Source organism: Salmo salar, chromosome 05 (genome assembly GCF_965601325.2).
Source record: "Salmo salar chromosome 05, fSalSal1, whole genome shotgun sequence".
Classification (NCBI taxonomy): domain Eukaryota; kingdom Metazoa; phylum Chordata; class Actinopteri; order Salmoniformes; family Salmonidae; genus Salmo; species Salmo salar.
The window spans coordinates 22,261,041-22,282,311 of NC_138295.1; the positions used below are offsets into that span (position 1 = coordinate 22,261,041).

The window sequence follows — 21,271 nt, forward strand, 5'->3', positions numbered from 1 at the left end:
TGAAAGCACCAACCAATTCCCACTCTGCACTGCATCAATGGAGAAGCACCAAACCATTCCCACTCTGCACTGTATTAGTGTAGAAGCACCAACCCATTCCTACTCTGAACTGTATTAGTTTAGAAGCACCAACCCATTCCCACTCTGCACTGTATTAGAGTAGAAGAATCAACCCATTCCCATTCTGCAATGAATTAGTGTAGAAGGACCAACCCATTCATACTGCACTGTATTCATGTAGAAACACCAACCAATTCCCACTCTGCACTGCTTCAATGGAGAAGCACCAACCCATTCCCACTATGCACTGTATTAGTGTAGAAGCACCAACCCATTCCCACTCTGCACTGTATTAGTGTAGAAGCATTAACCCATTCCCACTCTGCACTGTATAAGTGTAGAAGCACAAACCTCTTCCCACTTTGACCTGTATTAGTGTAGAACCACCAACCCATTCCCATTCTGAACTGTATTAGTGTAGAAGCACCAACCAATTCCCAATCTGCCATGCATCAATGGAGAAGCAACTACACTTTCCCACTCTGCACTGTATTCGTGTAGAAGCACCAACCCTTTCCCACTCTGCACTGTATTAGTGTAGAAGGACCAACCCATTCCCACTCTGCACTGTATTAGTGTAGAAGGACCAACCCATTCCCACTCTGCACTGTATTAGTGTATAAGCACCGACCCGTTCCCACTTTGCCATGCATCAATGGAGAAGCAACTACACTTTCCCACTCTGCACTGTATTCGTGTAGAAGCACCAACCCTTTCCCACTCTGAACTGTATTAGTGTATAAGGACCAACCCATTCCCACTCTGCACTGTATTAGTGTAGAAGTACCAACCCATTCATACTGCACTGTATTGATATAGAAGCACCAACCAATTCCCACGCTGCACTGCTTCAATGGAGAAGCACCAACCCATTCCCACTCTCCACTTTATTAGTTTAGAGGTACCAACCCATTCACACTCTGCACTGAATTAGTGTGAAAGCACCAACCAATTCCCACTCTGCACTGCATCAATGGAGAAGCACCAAACCATTCCCACTCTGCACTGTATTAGTGTAGAAGCACCAACCCATTCCTACTCCGAACTGTATTAGTGTAGAAGCACCAACCAATTCCCAATCTGCCATGCATCAATGGAGAAGCAACTACACTTTCCCACTCTGCACTGTATTAGTGTAGAAGCACCAACCAATTCCCACTCTGCACTGTATTAGTGTAGAAGCACCAACCCATTCCCTCTCTGAACTATATTTGTTTAGAAGCACCAACCCATTCCCACTCTGCACTGTATTAGTGTAGAAGTACCAACCCATTCACATTCTGCACTGTATTAGTGTAGAAGTACCAACCCATTCACATTCTGCACTGAATTAGTGTAGAAGGACCAACCCATTCCCACTCTGCACTGTATTAGTGTAGAAGTACCAACCCGTTCACACTCTGCACTGAATTAGTGTGAAAGCACCAACCGATTCCCACTCTGCACTGCATCAATGGAGAAGCACCAAACCATTCCCACTCTGCACTGTATTAGTGTAAAAGCACCAACCAATTCCCACTCTGCACTGAATTAGAGTAGAAGAATCAACCCATTCCCACTCTGCACTGTATTAGTGTAGAAGGACCAACCCAATCCCACTCTGCACTGTATTAGTGTGAAGTACCAACCCATTCATACTGCACTGTACTGATGTAGAAGCACCAACCAATTCCCACTCTGCACTGCTTCAATGGAGAAGCACCAACCCATTCCTACTATGCACTGTATTAGTGTAGAAGCACCAACCAATTCCCACTCTGCACTGTATTAGTGTAGAAGCACCAACCCATTCCCACTCTGCACTGTATTAGTGTAGAAGTACCAACCCATTCACATTCTGCACTGAATTAGTGTAGAAGCACCAACCCATTCCCACTCGGCACTGCATCAATGGAGAAGCACCAAACCATTCCCACTCTGTACTGTATTGATGTAGAAGCACCAACCAATTCCCACTCTGCACTGCTTCAATGGAGAAGAACCAACCCATTCCCTCTATGCACTGTATTAGTGTAGAAGGACCAACCCATTCCCACTCTCCACTGCATTAGTATAGAAGCCCCAACCCATTCCCACTCTGCACTGCATCAATGGAGAAGCAACTACCCATTCCCACTCTGCACTGTATTAGTGTAGAAAAACCAACCCATTCCTAATCTGCACTGTATTAGTGTAGAAGGACAAAACTATTCCCACTCTGACCTGTATTAGTGTAGAAGCACCAACCCATTCCCACTCTGAAATGTATTAGTGTAGAAGCACCAACCCATTCACACTCTGAAATGTATTAGTGTAGAAGCACCAACCCATTCACACTCTGCACTGCTTCAATGGAGAAGCAACAACCCATTCGCACTCTGCAGTGTATTAGTGTAGAAGCACCAATCCATTCCCACTCTGAACTGTATTAGTGTAGAAGCACAAACCCATTCCCACTCTGCACTGCACCAATGGAGACACACAAACCCATTCCCACTCTCCACTGTATTCATTTCAAAGTACCAACCCATTCACACTCTGCACTGAATTATTGTGAAAGCAGCAACCAATTCCCACTCTGCACTGCATCAATGGAGAAGCACCAAACCATTCCCACTCTGCACTGTATTAGTGTAGAAGCACCAACCCATTCCCACTCTGCACTGTGTTAGCGTAGAAGCACCAATCAATTCCCACTCTGCACTGTATTAGAGTAGAAGGATCAACCCATTCCCACTCTGAACTGTAGTTGTGTAGAAAAACCAACCCATTCCTAATCTGCACTGTATTAGTGTACATGGTCCAACCCATTCCCACTCTGCACTGTATTAGTATTGAAGTACCAACCCATTCAAACTGCACAGTATAAGTGTAGAAGCACCAACCAATTCCCACTCTGAACTATATTAGTGTAGAAGCTCCAACCCATTCCCACTCTGCACTGTATTAGTGTAGAAATATCAACCCATTCACACTCTGCACTGAATTAGTGTAGAAGCACCAACCGATTCCCACTCTGCACTGCATCAATGGAGAAGCACCACACCATTCCCACTCTGCACTGTATTAGTGTAGAAGCACCAACACATTCCCACTGATCTGTATTAGTGTAGACGTACCAACCCATTCCCACTCTGCACTGTATTAGTGTAGAAGTACCAACCTATTCCCACTCTGCACTGTATTAGTGTAGAATGACCAACCTAATCCCACTCTGCACTGTGTTAGTGTAGAAGTACCAACCTATTCCCACTCTGAACAGTAGTTGTGTAGAAGGACAAACCCATTCCCACTCTCCACTGTATTAGTGTAGAAGCACCAACCCATTCCCACTCTGCACTGCATCGATGGAGAAACACAAACCCATTCACACTCTGTACTGTATTAGTGTAGAAGTACCAACCAATGTACAATACACTTTATTAGTGGAGAAGCACTAACCCATTCCCACTCTGCACTGTATTAGTGTAGAAGTACCAACCTATTCCCAATCTGCCCTGTATTAGTGTAAAAGAACCAACCCATTCCCACACTGATCTGTAATAGTGTAGAAGTAACAACCCATTTACACTGCACTGTATTAGTGTAGAAGTACCAATCCATTCCCACTCTTTACTGCATCAATGGAGAAGCACCAACCCATTCCCAACCTGCACTGTATTAGTGTAGAAGCACCAACCCATTCTCACTCTGCACTGTATTAGTGTAGAATGACCAACCTAATCCCACTCTGCACTGTGTTAGTGTAGAAGTACCAACATATTCCCACTCTGAACAGTAGTTGTGTAGAAGGACCAACCCATTCCCACTCTCCACTGTATTAGTGTAGAAGCACCAACCCATTCCCACTCTGCACTGCATCGATGGAGAAACACAAACCCATTCACACTCTGCACTGTGTTAGTGTAGAAGCACCAACCCATTTCCACTCTGCACTGTATTAGTGTAGAAGCACCAACCCATTCCCACTCTGCACTGCATCAAAGGAGAAGCACCAACCCATTCCCAGTCTGCACTGTATTAGTGTAGAAAAACCAACCCATTCCTAATCTGCACTGTATTAGTGTAGAAGCACCAACCCATTTACACTGCACTGTATTAGTGTAGAAGTACCAATCCATTCCCACTCTTTACTGCATCAAAGGAGAAGCACCAACCCATTCACACTCTGCACTGAATTAGTGTAGAAGGACCAACCCATTCCCACTCTCCACTGTATTAGTGTAGAAGCACCAACCCATTCCAACTCTGCCCTGCATCAATGGAGAAGCACCAACCCATTCCTAATCTGCACTGTATTAGTGTACATGGTCCAACCCATTCCCACTCTGCACTGTATTAGTATTGAAGTACCAACCCATTCAAACTGCACAGTATAAGTGTAGAAGCACAAACCAATTCCCACTCTGAACTATATTAGTGTAGAAGCTCCAACCCATTCCCACTCTGCACTGTATTAGTGTAGAAATATCAACCCATTCACACTCTGCACTGTACTTAGTGTAGAAGTAACCAACCTATTCCCACTCTGCACTGTGATTAGTGTAGAATGACCAACCTAATCCCACTCTGCACTGTGTTAGTGTAGAAGTACCAACCTATTCCCACTCTGAACAGTAGTTGTGTAGAAGGACCAACCCATTCCCACTCTCCACTGTATTAGTGGAGAAACACAAACCCATTCACACTCTGCACTGTATTAGTGTAGAAGGACCAACCCATTCCCACCCTGCACTGAATTTGTGTAGAAGGACCAACCCATTCCCACTCTGTACTGTATTAGTGTAGAAGAACCATCCCATTCTCACTCTGCACTGTATTAGTGTAGATGGACCAACCTAATCCCACTCTGCACTGTATTAGTGTAGAAGGACCAACTCATTCCCACTCTACACTGTATTAGTGTAGAAGCACCAACGTATACCCACTCCACACTGTATTAGTGTAGACACACCAACCTATTCCCATTCTGCACTGCATCAAATGGAGGAGCACCAACCCATTCCCACTCTGCACTGTATTAGTGTAGAAGCTCCAACCCATTCACACACTGCACTGTATTAGTTTTGAAGCACCAACCCATTCCCAATCTGCACTGTATTAGTGTAGAAGGACCAACCCATTACCACTCTGCACTGCATTAGTGTAGGACCAACTCATTCCCACTCTGCACTGCATTAATGAAGAAGTACCAACCTATTCCCACTCTGCACTGTATTAGTGTAGAAGCACCAACCCATTCCCACTCGGCAACTGTATTAGTGTAGAAGCACCAACCCATTTCCACTCTGCACTGTATTAGTGTAGAAGGACCAACCCATTCCCACTCTGCACTGTATTAGTGTAGAAACACCAACCCATTCCCACTCTGCACTGTATTAGTTTAGAAGCATCCAACCCATTCCCACTCTGCACTGTATTAGTGTAGAAGGACCAACCCATTCCTACTCTGCACTGTATTAGTGTAGAAGGACTAACCCATTCCCACTCTGCACTGTATTATTGTAGAAGGAGCAACCCATTCCCACTCTGCACTGTATTAGTGTAGAAGGACCAACCTATTCCCACTCTGCACTGTATTACTGTAGAAGGACCAACCCATTCCCACTCTGCACTGTATTAGTGTAGAAGGACCAACCCATTTCCACACTGCACTGTATTAGTATAGAAGCACCAACCCATACCCACACAGCCCTGTATTAGTGTAGAAGGACCAACCCATTACCTCTCTGCCCTGTATTAGTGTAGAAGGACCAACCCATTACCAATCTGAACTGTATTAGTGTAGAAGGACCAACCCATTCCCACTCTGCACTTTATTTTTATAGAAGCACTAACCCATTCCCACTCTGCACTGTATTAGTGTAGAAGGACCAACCCTTCCCCACTCTGTACTGTATTAGTGTACAGGGACCAACCCATTCCCACTCTGCACTGCATCAATGGAGAAGCACCAAACCATTCCCAATCTTCACTGTATATGTTTTGAAGAACCAACCCATTCCCACTCTGCACTGTATTATTGTAGAAGCACCAACCCATTTCCTCTCTGCACTGTATTAGTGTAGAAGCACCAACCCATTCCCACTCTGCACTGTATTAGTGTAAAAGCACCAACCAATTCCCAATCTGCACTGAATTAGAGTAGAAGAATCAACCCATTCCCACTCTGCACTGTATTAGTGTGAAGTACCAACCCATTCATACTGCACTGTACTGACGTAGAAGCACCAACCAATTCCCACTCTGCACTGCTTCAATGGAGAAGCACCAACCCATTCCTACTATGCACTGTATTAGTGTAGAAGCAACAACCCATTCCCACTCTGAACTGTATTAGTGTAGAAGCACCAACCCATTCCCACTCTGCACTGTATTAGTGTAGAAGTACCAACCCATTCACATTCTGCACTGAATTAGTGTAGAAGCACCAACCCATTCCCACTCGGCACTGCATCAATGGAGAAGCACCAAACCATTCCCACTCTTCACTGTATTAGAGTAGAAGCACCAACCATTTCCCACTCTGCACTGTATTGATGTAGAAGCACCAACCAATTCCCACTCTGCACTGCTTCAATGGAGAAGAACCAACCCATTCCCTCTATGCACTGTATTAGTGTAGAAGGACCAACCCATTCCCACTCTCCACTGCATTAGTATAGAAGCCCCAACCCATTCCCACTCTGCACTGCATCAATGGAGAAGCAACTACCCATTCCCACTCTGCACTGTATTAGTGTAGAAAAACCAACCCATTCCTAATCTGCACTGTATTAGTGTAGAAGGACAAAACTATTCCCACTCTGACCTGTATTAGTGTAGAAGCACCAACCCATTCCCACTCTGAACTGTATTAGTGTAGAAGCACAAACCCATTCCCACTCTGAACTGTATTAGTGTAGAAGCACAAACCCATTCCCACTCTGCACTGCACCAATGGAGACACACAAACCCATTCCCATCTCCACTGTATTCATTTCAAAGTACCAACCCATTCACACTCTGCACTGAATTATTGTGAAAGCAGCAACCAATTCCCACTCTGCACTGCATCAATGGAGAAGCACCAAACCATTCCCACTCTGCACTGTGTTAGCGTAGAAGCACCAATCAATTCCCACTCTGCACTGTATTAGAGTAGAAGGATCAACCCATTCCCACTCTGAACTGTAGTTGTGTAGAAAAACCAACCCATTCCTAATCTGCACTGTATTAGTGTACATGGTCCAACCCATTCCCACTCTGCACTGTATTAGTGTAGAAGTACCAACCCATTCACACTCTGCACTCTATTAGTGTAGAAGAACCAACCCATTCCCACTCTGCACTGCATCAATGGAGAAGCACCAAACCATTCCCAATCTTCACTGTATTTGTTTTGAAGAACCAACCCATTCCCACTCTGCACTGTATTATTGTAGAAGCACCAACCCATTTACACTGCACTGTATTAGTGTAGAAGTACCAATCCATTCCCACTCTTTACTGCATCAAAGGAGAAGCACCAACCCATTCACACTCTGCACTGAATTAGTGTAGAAGGACCAACCCATTCCCACTCTCCACTGTATTAGTGTAGAAGCACCAACCCATTCCCACTCTGCACTGTGTTAGCGTAGAAGCACCAATCAATTCCCACTCTGCACTGTATTAGAGTAGAAGGATCAACCCATTCCCACTCTGAACTGTAGTTGTGTAGAAAAACCAACCCATTCCTAATCTGCACTGTATTAGTGTACATGGTCCAACCCATTCCCACTCTGCACTGTATTAGTGTAGAAGTACCAACCCATTCACACTCTGCACTCTATTAGTGTAGAAGAACCAACCCATTCCCACTCTGCACTGCATCAATGGAGAAGCACCAAACCATTCCCACTCTGCACTGCATCAATGGAGAAGCACTAAACCATTCCCAATCTTCACTGTATTTGTTTTGAAGAACCAACCCATTCCCACTCTGCACTGTATTATTGTAGAAGCACCAACCCATTTCCTCTCTGCACTGTATTAGTGTAGAAGTACCAACCCATTCCCACTCTGCACTGTATTAGTGTAGAAGCATCAACCCATTCCCACTCTGCACTGTATTAGTGTAGAAGCATCAACCCATTCCCACTCTGCACTGTATTAGTGTAGAAGCATCAACCCATTCCCACTCTGCAATGCATCAATGGAGAAGAACCAAACCATTCCCACTCTGCACTGTATTAGTGTAGAAGGACCAACTCATTCCCACTCTACACTGTATTAGTGTAGAAGCACCAACGTATACCCACTCCACACTGTATTAGTGTAGACACACCAACCTATTCCCATTCTGCACTGCATCAAATGGAGGAGCACCAACCCATTCCCACTCTGCACTGTATTAGTGTAGAAGCTCCAACCCATTCACACACTGCACTGTATTAGTTTTGAAGCACCAACCCATTCCCAATCTGCACTGTATTAGTGTAGAAGGACCAACCCATTACCACTCTGCACTGCATTAGTGTAGGACCAACTCATTCCCACTCTGCACTGCATTAATGAAGAAGTACCAACCTATTCCCACTCTGCACTGTATTAGTGTAGAAGCACCAACCCATTCCCACTCGGCAACTGTATTAGTGTAGAAGCACCAACCCATTTCCACTCTGCACTGTATTAGTGTAGAAGGACCAACCCATTCCCACTCTGCACTGTATTAGTGTAGAAACACCAACCCATTCCCACTCTGCACTGTATTAGTTTAGAAGCATCCAACCCATTCCCACTCTGCACTGTATTAGTGTAGAAGGACCAACCCATTCCCACTCTGCACTGTATTAGTGTAGAAGGACTAACCCATTCCCACTCTGCACTGTATTATTGTAGAAGGAGCAACCCATTCCCACTCTGCACTGTATTAGTGTAGAAGGACCAACCTATTCCCACTCTGCACTGTATTACTGTAGAAGGACCAACCCATTCCCACTCTGCACTGTATTAGTGTAGAAGGACCAACCCATTTCCACACTGCACTGTATTAGTATAGAAGCACCAACCCATACCCACACAGCCCTGTATTAGTGTAGAAGGACCAACCCATTACCAATCTGAACTGTATTAGTGTAGAAGGACCAACCCATTCCCACTCTGCACTTTATTTTTATAGAAGCACTAACCCATTCCCACTCTGCACTGTATTAGTGTAGAAGGACCAACCCTTCCCCACTCTGTACTGTATTAGTGTACAGGGACCAACCCATTCCCACTCTGCACTGCATCAATGGAGAAGCACCAAACCATTCCCAATCTTCACTGTATTTGTTTTGAAGAACCAACCCATTCCCACTCTGCACTGTATTATTGTAGAAGCACCAACCCATTTCCTCTCTGCACTGTATTAGTGTAGAAGCACCAACCCATTCCCACTCTGCACTGTATTAGTGTAAAAGCACCAACCAATTCCCACTCTGCACTGAATTAGAGTAGAAGAATCAACCCATTCCCACTCTGCACTGTATTAGTGTGAAGTACCAACCCATTCATACTGCACTGTACTGACGTAGAAGCACCAACCAATTCCCACTCTGCACTGCTTCAATGGAGAAGCACCAACCCATTCCTACTATGCACTGTATTAGTGTAGAAGCAACAACCCATTCCCACTCTGAACTGTATTAGTGTAGAAGCACCAACCCATTCCCACTCTGCACTGTATTAGTGTAGAAGTACCAACCCATTCACATTCTGCACTGAATTAGTGTAGAAGCACCAACCCATTCCCACTCGGCACTGCATCAATGGAGAAGCACCAAACCATTCCCACTCTTCACTGTATTAGAGTAGAAGCACCAACCATTTCCCACTCTGCACTGTATTGATGTAGAAGCACCAACCAATTCCCACTCTGCACTGCTTCAATGGAGAAGAACCAACCCATTCCCTCTATGCACTGTATTAGTGTAGAATGACCAACCCATTCCCACTCTCCACTGCATTAGTATAGAAGCCCCAACCCATTCCCACTCTGCACTGCATCAATGGAGAAGCAACTACCCATTCCCACTCTGCACTGTATTAGTGTAGAAAAACCAACCCATTCCTAATCTGCACTGTATTAGTGTAGAAGGACAAAACTATTCCCACTCTGACCTGTATTAGTGTAGAAGCACCAACCCATTCCCACTCTGAAATGTATTAGTGTAGAAGCACCAACCCATTCACACTGCACTCTATTGATGTAGAATCACCAACCAATTCCCACTCTGCACTGCTTCAATGGAGAAGCAACAACCCATTCGCACTCTGCACTGTATTAGTGTAGAAGCACCAATCCATTCCCACTCTGAACTGTATTAGTGTAGAAGCACAAACCCATTCCCACTCTGCACTGCACCAATGGAGACACACAAACCCATTCCCACTCTCCACTGTATTCATTTCAAAGTACCAACCCATTCACACTCTGCACTGAATTATTGTGAAAGCAGCAACCAATTCCCACTCTGCACTGCATCAATGGAGAAGCACCAAACCATTCCCACTCTGCACTGTGTTAGCGTAGAAGCACCAATCAATTCCCACTCTGCACTGTATTAGAGTAGAAGGATCAACCCATTCCCACTCTGAACTGTAGTTGTGTAGAAAAACCAACCCATTCCTAATCTGCACTGTATTAGTGTACATGGTCCAACCCATTCCCACTCTGCACTGTATTAGTGTAGAAGTACCAACCCATTCACACTCTGCACTCTATTAGTGTAGAAGAACCAACCCATTCCCACTCTGCACTGCATCAATGGAGAAGCACCAAACCATTCCCAATCTTCACTGTATTTGTTTTGAAGAACCAACCCATTCCCACTCTGCACTGTGTTATTGTAGAAGCACCAACCCATTTCCTCTCTGCACTGTATTAGTGTAGAAGCACCAACCCATTCCCACTCTGCACTACATCAATGGAGAAGAACCAATCCATTCCCACTCTGCACTGCATCAATGGAGAAGGACCAACCCATTCCCACTCTGCACTGTATTAGTGTAGAAGCACCAACCCATTCCCACTCTGCACTGTGTTAGCGTAGAAGCACCAATCAATTCCCACTCTGCACTGTATTAGAGTAGAAGGATCAACCCATTCCCACTCTGAACTGTAGTTGTGTAGAAAAACCAACCCATTCCTAATCTGCACTGTATTAGTGTACATGGTCCAACCCATTCCCACTCTGCACTGTATTAGTGTAGAAGTACCAACCCATTCACACTCTGCACTCTATTAGTGTAGAAGAACCAACCCATTCCCACTCTGCACTGCATCAATGGAGAAGCACCAAACCATTCCCACTCTGCACTGCATCAATGGAGAAGCACTAAACCATTCCCAATCTTCACTGTATTTGTTTTGAAGAACCAACCCATTCCCACTCTGCACTGTATTATTGTAGAAGCACCAACCCATTTCCTCTCTGCACTGTATTAGTGTAGAAGCACCAACCCATTCCCACTCTGCACTACATCAATGGAGAAGAACCAATCCATTCCCACTCTGCACTGCATCAATGTAGAAGAACCAACCCATTCCCACTCTGCACTGCATCAATGGAGAAGCACCAAACCATTCCCAATCTTCACTGTATTTGTTTTGAAGAACCAACCCATTCCCACTCTGCACTGTGTTATTGTAGAAGCACCAACCCATTTCCTCTCTGCACTGTATTAGTGTAGAAGCACCAACCCATTCCCACTCTGCACTACATCAATGGAGAAGAACCAATCCATTCCCACTCTGCACTGCATCAATGGAGAAGGACCAACCCATTCCCACTCTGCACTGTATTAGTGTAGAAGCACCAACCCATTCCCACTCTGCACTGTGTTAGCGTAGAAGCACCAATCAATTCCCACTCTGCACTGTATTAGAGTAGAAGGATCAACCCATTCCCACTCTGAACTGTAGTTGTGTAGAAAAACCAACCCATTCCTAATCTGCACTGTATTAGTGTACATGGTCCAACCCATTCCCACTCTGCACTGTATTAGTGTAGAAGTACCAACCCATTCACACTCTGCACTCTATTAGTGTAGAAGAACCAACCCATTCCCACTCTGCACTGCATCAATGGAGAAGCACCAAACCATTCCCACTCTGCACTGCATCAATGGAGAAGCACTAAACCATTCCCAATCTTCACTGTATTTGTTTTGAAGAACCAACCCATTCCCACTCTGCACTGTATTATTGTAGAAGCACCAACCCATTTCCTCTCTGCACTGTATTAGTGTAGAAGCACCAACCCATTCCCACTCTGCACTACATCAATGGAGAAGAACCAATCCATTCCCACTCTGCACTGCATCAATGGAGAAGGACCAACCCATTCCCACTCTGCACTGTATTAGTGTAGAAGCACCAACCCATTCCCACTCTGCACTGTATTAGTGTAGAAGTACCAACCCATTCCCACTCTGCACTGTATTAGTGTAGAAGCATCAACCCATTCCCACTCTGCACTGTATTAGTGTAGAAGCATCAACCCATTCCCACTCTGCACTGTATTAGTGTAGAAGCATCAACCCATTCCCACTCTGCACTGCATCAATGGAGAAGAACCAAACCATTCCCACTCTGCACTGTATTAGTGCAGAAGGACCAACCCATTCCCACTCTGCACTACATCAATGGAGAAGAACCAACCCATTCCCACTCTGCACTGTATTAGTGTAGAAACACCAACCCATTCCCACTCTGCACTGTATTATTGTAGAATGACCAACCCATTCCCACTCTGCACTGTATTAATGTAGAAGCACCAACCCAGAATACAGGTTTTCCTCTTCAAGCCTGTCGATAGGTTAAACAGACCACCTTTCTATGATTGAGAGCACAGAGACTTGGCTTCTTAAACAGGATTGGAGGAGGTGTAAACAAGCCCCTCCCCCTGTGCTCCTGCATTACAGGAAATCCTAGCAGGTGTGACTGAGTCTGTTAATGTGAATATGATGGGGTGTCACATCAACACCTGTCTCGCTGCCACATCCTGTGCCCTTCTCCACGGCATTCCTTTCCAACATTGTGACAGCCTCCTGACAACGATCGTTAGTGTTTTCTAATAAGCAAGGTCACACATGAAAAGGTGGAAATCAAAACCTGCTTGGCTAATGATAACATTTGCATATATCTGCATAGAAATTAGGGAGGCTGTCTTAACTGGAGGAGACCACAACAATTCAAAAGCAGAAAGTGAACGACACACTTGAAAAGGAGACCTGATTGTAGCAGTTTGCCCTGCTCTCTTGGCTTCCATTCCCTTCTCTTTCTAACTGCTTTAGAGAGAAGCAGAGGGTCATCTGAATGTCCAGGTGAATATTATGGTCTGTTTCAATCTGTTTTACATCAGTAGCTCTGTTGGCTCAGCAGACATAAACAGGATGTTCAGCGAAAAGACAAACTTAATGGCACTTCACTGGTGCCCAGAACAGCACTGAATTAGCTGAAGGAACTGACACACCACACACACACACACACACACACACACACACACACACACACACACACACACACACACACACCACACACACACACACACACACACACACACACACACACACACACACTTTGTTACAGCTGTGACTCTAAGCTGTCCCCATTTATAGAGACAGGCCAGGGAATAATCTCCACCACATCAGTCCATTCACAGTGTCAGCTGCCTGCAGTGTCAGTCTCATTCATGTGTATTTCTGAGGTGCTGGAGTGAAATGAATATCATTTCATAGAGTCTCTATAGCACAAGTGTCAAACTCATTCCACGGAGGGTCGAGTGTCAGTTGGTTTTTGCTCCTCCCTTGTACTTGATTGATGAATGAAGGTCACTAATTAGTAAGGAACTCCCCTCACCTGGTTGTCTAGGTCTTAAGAATGTCTACCAACTAGAGTGTTAGAATGTCTACCAACTAGAGAGTGTTAGTGTCTACCAACTAGTGTAAGAATGTCTACCAACTTGAGTGTTTGTGTCTACCAATTGTGTGCAATCTCTCTTTCTCATAAACACACACACTCAGACAGTCTGGAGAAGACTGTACTTAATTTGGTCTGTCTGCCACACCAGGTGAGATCATAAATTGCCACCCCCGCAAAACTAGAACAGTCCCAGTAAGCAAAATTACATTGAAAAGACGTCTGTCACGGTTGTCGTAGGAATGAGCGGACCAAAGTGCAGCGTGTGTGTCGTTCCACATTTTATTTATACTGTGAAACTATGCAATACATAAATAAACTGAATGACAAAAACAACAAACCGTGACGCAGAGGTGAAACATACACTACTCAAAATTCATCTCCCACAAACCCAGGTGAGACAAAAACCAACTTAAATATGACCTCCAATTAGAGACAACGATGACCAGCTGCCTCTAATTGGAGATCATCCCAAACACAGCCCCAACATAGAAATACAAAACTAGAACAACCCAACATATAAATATAAAACTAGAATATGACAACATAGAAAAAACTAAACTAGAAAACCCCCGTCACGCCCTGACCTACTCTACCATAGAAAATAACAGCTTACTATGGTCAGGACGTGACATTGTCAAAAAGACAATGAAGTTAAGTTAAATTTTGGTTCAGAATGGAAGGTGAAATTATGTAATTCATTGATGTCTATGTTTGGCAATCAAGACTGAACCAAACATGGACGTCTATGACCAAAAACCCAAAACCAATGTCCGTGGACGTGGAAATCAATTCCGGTCCGAACTGCACCAAAAAAATACGTCCAAAAGGCGTCAACGTCGGTCTGTGCTTACTGAGGTGTAGCCTGAAATTGAATATTATGAATGCCCATCTATGTGGTAAGCCTACCGTTTGTAAAACACCAAAAAAAGAAGTCCGGACAGGAACAAATAAAGATGTAAAAAAGACTTGGGCTCATGCTTACTAGGGTGTAGCCTATCATGTCGCCCGCAATGGAAGTTTATGAATGCCCATCCATGTGGTAGGCCCACCATTTATAAAACAGTCCATTGCATTGGTTTTATTCATCCCGATAACTGTGACTAATCAATTTGACTATTTAAGCACTGAATATCAGCTACCCAACTTCATCAGGAGTTATCGTAAGCCTACTTGCAATGTGTTTACATAGCAGGAAATGCAGAAGTATTTAATTTTTTTCTATGATCAGCTTGTCTAAAATGTATGGATACAAACTTGAAACCACTGATCATGTCAATTTACCCCACAGGGTGAAACTCCTGGACAGCAGTTGTGAGTAGCATGATTGTCAATTTCCTATGGTCCATTTGACTTTTTTAGGATATGTATATTTTTTTTTACATGAAAGGACATTTTTTATTTGATTGGGCGCCATTTAGGTTAGCCTATTTGATACCTGTATGATGTAAAAAGTGTCCGTCTCAGTACATTGTCATATATTTTATCTCCAGCCTGTAGGCTACAGAAAATGCTCTATCTACCAAATCCTAGATCTGCTACATGATTTATGTTAGATAATTGTTTGGACTGAACGTTGATGGAGTGCTGCAGAGATGCGTGTCTCAAACAGCACCCTGGAGAGGCGCGCTGGGAATGGACAAGCAAAATATTTTGCCTCCCTGCCTTTGACAAAGTGGGTATTGTTTATCACGGGGCTATATCAGCGCTCTCCTACAGTAAAAAATCCCATATCCCACTGGTTGAGATAAATTGTCATTGTTTTGAGGCAGAATTATGTGAGGTTTTATGTGTTCTTGGAGGTGAGTCTTGGTCAGTTTAGTTCAGAAAATGCCACCCTTGTGTGTGTGTGTGTGTGTGTGTGTAGTGTGTGTGATGTGTGTAGTGTGTGTGATGTGTGTAGTGTGTGTGATGTGTGTAGTATGTGTGTAGTGTGTGTGTGGTATGTGTGTAGTGTGTGTGATGTGTGTAGTATGTGTGGTGTGTGTGTGGTATGTGTGTAGAGTGTGTGTGGTGTGTGTGTAGTGTGTGTGTACCTGAGTCGTCAGGATCGTGTGTATCCTCCATGTCATCGTCAGACATCTCCATCTCCTCCTCTCGTCTGATCCCCATCAGCTCTTCATTTTGCATGTTTCTGATCTCCTGGAGGGAAACAACAAAACAGGATTATGACTGGATGTTCCTGCTGAACACAATCCTCCTGGGTAGCCTGGCTGGAGCACGCTTTACACTGTCGCGTACGCACGCACACACCTATGGAAGAAATGCTGATCCTAGACCTGTCCCCTAAGGGCAGCTTCTACCCAGAGTGATACACAGCAGGACTGATTTCTCCCTCTGGTGCACTGATGACAGTAGATAGAGAGCAACAGTCTGCCTCTACTTACTGACTTCATTGTCCCCATGGGGAAATTTTGTTGCAGTGTCACGTACACGTTTAAAGTGGCGTTTAAATACAAAACAAAATTGACAATACAACTTTCATAACAGTTACATACAAAAAAAAAACATTTAAAAAAAAAAGACTAACCTGCTGGCTTTACTGAGTCAATAGGAACATTAGCCCGTGCTATTTAGGAGGGATATCACACCTGGCACAAATGATTGTCTAGTTCTGTTTTTCCTGCTGAGGGGTGCCCTATACCTGCTTCCAGAGGGGAGTAGTTCAATGTCCGGGTACAGGGGGTGGCTTGGGTCTAAAATCATTTTGTGAGACTTGCGGAGGGCACTGACCTTAAAGATCTCATCCAGGCCTGTCTGTTTGCCACCAAGTACCTTGCTTGCTGTGGTGATCCTTCTCAGCATATTTCTCTGGCTGACAGTGGCATTGCCAAACCAACAAACAATACAAAAAGTTAAAATACTCTCAATGAAATATTTGCTCTCTATCTACTGATGAGACAGTAGATAGAGAGCAGCAGTCCGTCTCTACACTGATGAGAGTAGATAGAGAGCAGCAGTCTGCCTCTACACTGATGACAGTAGATAGAGAGCAGCAGTCTGCCTCTACACTGATGAGACAGTAGATAGAGAGCAGCAGTCTGTCTCTACACTGATGAGACAGTAGATAGAGAGTAGCAGTCTGTCTCTACACTGACGAGACAGTAGATAGAGAGCAGCAGTCTGTCTCTACACTGATGAGAGTAGATAGAGAGCAGCAGTCTGTCTCTACACTGATGACAGTAGATAGAGAGCAGCAGTCTGTCTCTACACTGACGAGACAGTAGATAGAGAGCAGCAGTCTGTCTCTACACTGATGAGAAAGGTGATAGAGAGCAGCAGTCTGTCTCTACACTGACGAGACAGTAGATAGAGAGTAGCAGTCTGTCTCTACACTGATGAGACAGTAGATAGAGAGCAGCAGTCTGCCTCTACACTGACGAGACAGTAGATAGAGAGTAGCAGTCTGTCTCTACACCGACGAGACAGTAGATAGGGAGCAGCAGTCTGTCTCTACACTGATGAGAAAGGTGATAGAGACTAGCAGTCTGTCTCTACACTGACGAGACAGTAGATAGAGAGCAGCAGTCTGTCTCTACACTGACGAGACAGTAGATAGAGAGCAGCAGTCTGTCTCTACACTGACGAGACAGTAGATAGAGAGCAGCAGTCTGTCTCTACACTGATGACAGTAGATAGAGAGCAGCAGTCTGTCTCTACACTGATGACAGTAGATAGAGAGCAGCAGTCTGTCTCTACACTGACGAGACAGTAGATAGAGAGTAGCAGTCTGTCTCTATACTGACGAGACAGTAGATAGAGAGTAGCAGTCTGTCTCTATACTGACGAGACAGTAGATAGAGAGTAGCAGTCTGTCTCTATACTGACGAGACAGTAGATAGAGAGTAGCAGTCTGTCTCTACACTGACGAGACAGTAGATAGAGAGTAGCAGTCTGTCTCTACAGTACTGTCCTGTACTAACCTTAACTGAACTACTGTGGTCACTGTGGTCACTGTGGTCACTGTGCTGTCTGTCTGTCTGTCTGTGGTCCAGTTCCAGATCAGCACTTTGGGGCAGTCAAGGTGGAGCTGTTACACTATCATCATTTCCTAGCAAATTCTGTCACATCTAGATGTTCCCTAGAGAGTTCTGAGACATGAGCATAACTGCTGTGAGCCCACAACCATTATACTGAAATTGACCACTGTGCTTCTAGCAGCCCATGTGTGTGTACGTGTGTGTGTGTTTGTGTCAGACCTGAGTTCTAATACATGTGTATTTCATTCTGTGTTATTTAAATACTTTACAAATACTATACAAATACTATTTTCTGTGTATTTGAGTATTTTCAAATAATGTGGCCCCAATCAACTACTTCTATTTAAAGTATTTTCAAATAACTTCCTATAAATAGCCTACTATTTGAAAGTATTTGGATGGTTGAATAAATGGATGGATAAATGGGAGAATGACTGGTGTGTAAATAGGCAGATAGTTATAAATTGTTGGATAGATAGATGGATGTTTGAACAGGTTAATGGATTTGTGGTAAAATACAGGTGTTGTGATTGTGACAGACAGTGAAGCTCCTGCAGTCTCTCGGGTCTACTGTTCTGTTCGACACACATACACGCGTGCACACACACACACACACACACACACACACACACACACACACACACACACTGCAGCATCGAAAGACATTGACCTTCACAGCCACTATAAATAAACTCCCTGTCAATAAGAGAGAGGTAATATTCCTCTAAAGAATATAAACCTTTTGCGGAAAGACATTCTGCTAGCGGAACCCCGTTCGGCTAGCGGAACCCCGTTTGGCTAGCGGAACCCCTCACCAACAGCCAGTGAAATAGCAGGGCGCCAAATTCAAAACAACAAAAATCTCATAATTCAAATTTCTCAAACATACAAGTATTATACACCATTTTAAAGATAAACTTCTCGTTAATCCAACCACAGTGTCCGATTTCAAAAAGGCTTTACGGCGAAAGCATACCATTAGATTATGTTAGGACAGCGCCTAGACCAGAAAAACCACACAGCCATTTTCCAAGCAAGGAGAGGTGTCACAAAAACCAGAAATACAGCTAAAATGAATCACTAACCTTTGACGATCTTCTTCAGATGACACTCCCAGGACTCAATGTTACACAATACATGTATGTTTTGTTCAATAAAGTTCATATTTATATCCAAAAAACCTATTTTACATTGGTGCGTAATGCCTCCAAAACCTCCGGTGAATGAGCACATCCATTTACAGAAATACACATCATAAACTTTGATTAAAGATACGAGTGTTTTACATAGTTTATATCTTTAATCCTTCTCCTTAATGCAACCGCTTTGTCAGATTTCAAAACAGCTTTACGGCCAAAGCACATTGTTCAATATTCAGCGCTCAGCCATCAAAGCAAGCTATACAGTTACCCGCCAAGTTGTGGAGTCAACAAAAGTCAGAAACAGCGTTATAAATCTGCACTTACCTTTGCTGATCTTCGGCGGAATGCACTCGAAACACTCCCAGTTCCACAAGAAATGTTCGTTTTGTTCAATAAAGTCCATATTTATGTCCAAATACCTCCGTTTTGTTCGCATGTTTACTTCAGTTTAGCTCACTAATCGAAATGCACAAAACGCAGGCGCAAAGGCTAGACGAAAAGTCAAAAAAGTTACATTACAGTTCGTAGAAACATGTCAAACGATGTCCATAATCAATATTTAGGATATGTTTGTCACTGCACTGAGGATAGGAAACTCTGTCACCACCGATAAGCCCACTATAATTGAGAATTTCAATAAGCATTTTTCTACGGCTGGCCATGCTTTCCACCTAACTACCCCTACTGCATTCAACAGCACTGCACCCCCCACAGCTACTCGCCCAAGCCTCCCCCATTTCTCCTTCTCCCAAATCCATTCAGCTGATGTTCTGAAAGAGCTGCAAAATCTGGACCCCTACAAATCAGCTGGGCTTGACAATCTGGACCCTTTCTTTCTAAAATTATCTGCCGAAATTATTGCAACCCCTATTACTAGCCTGTTCAACCTCTCTTTCGTGTCGTCTGAGATTCCCATAGATTGGAAAGCAGCTGCTGTCATCCCCCTCTTCAAAGGAGGTGACACTCTTGACCCAAATTGCTACAGACCTATATCCATCCTACCCTGCCTTTCTAAGGTCTTCGAAAGCCAAGTCAACAAACAGATTACCGACCATTTCGAATCCCACCGCACCCTCTCCGCTATGCAATCTGGTTTCAGAGCTGGTCATGGGTGCACCTCAGCCACGCTCAAGGTCCTAAACGACATCGTAACCGCCATCGATAAGAAACAATACCCTGCTGCCGTATTCATTGACCTGGCCAAAGCTTTTGACTCTGTTAATCACCACATCCTCATCGGCAGACTCAGTAGCCTTGGTTTCTCAAACGATTGCGTCGCCTGGTTCACCAACTACTTCTCTGACAGAGTTCAGTGTGTCAAATCGGAGGGCCTGCTGTCCGGACCTCTGGCAGTCTCTATGGGGGTACCACAGGGTTCAATTCTTGGGCCAACTCTTTTCTCTGTATACATCAATGATGTCGCTCTTGCTGCTGGCGAATCTCTGATCCACCTCTACGCAGACGACACCATTCTGTACACTTCTGGCCCTTCTTTGGACACTGTGTTAACAACCCTCCAGACGAGCTTCAATGCCATTCAACTCTCCTTCCGAGGTCTCCAACTGCTCCTAAACACAAGTAAAACTAAATGCATGCTCTTCAACCGATCGCTGCCTGCACCTGCCCGCCTGTCCAGCATCACTTTTCTGGACGGTTCTAACTTAGAATTTGTGGACAACTACAAATACCTAGGTGTCTGGTTAGACTGTAAACTCTCCTTCCAGACTCACATCAATCATCTCCAATCCAAAGTGAAATCTCGAATTGGCTTCCTATTTCGCAACAAAGCATCCTTCACTCATGCTGCCAAACATACCCTCGTAAAACTGACCATCCTACCAATCCTCGACTTCGGCGATGTCATTTACAAAATAGCTTCCAATACCCTACTCAACAAGCTGGATGCAGTCTATCACAGTGCCATCCGTTTTGTCACCAAAGCCCCATATACTACCCACCACTGCGACCTGTACGCTCTCGTTGGCTGGCCTTCGCTTCATAATCGTCGCCAAACACATTGGCTCCAGGTCATCTACAAGACCCTGCTAGGTAAAGTCCCCCCTTATCTCCGCTCACTGGTCACCATAGCAGCACCCACCTGTAGCACGCGCTCCAGCAGGTATATCTCTCTGGTCACCCCTAAAGCCAACTCCTCCTTTGGTCGTCTCTCATTCCAGTTGTCT

The 21,271-nt window shown here is 44.4% G+C and overlaps 1 protein-coding gene across 1 annotated transcript in view; it reads right to left on the reverse strand.

Annotated features, from left to right (window-relative positions):
* Window positions 1-21,271, reverse strand: part of LOC106604464 (ecto-NOX disulfide-thiol exchanger 2-like) — a 229,744-nt gene that overhangs the window by 92,894 nt on the left and 115,579 nt on the right. The window contains exon 8 of the mRNA XM_014199103.3: window positions 16,003-16,108. Within this exon, the coding sequence (XP_014054578.3) occupies window positions 16,003-16,108 (106 nt within the window). The remainder of the gene's footprint in view (window positions 1-16,002; window positions 16,109-21,271) is intronic.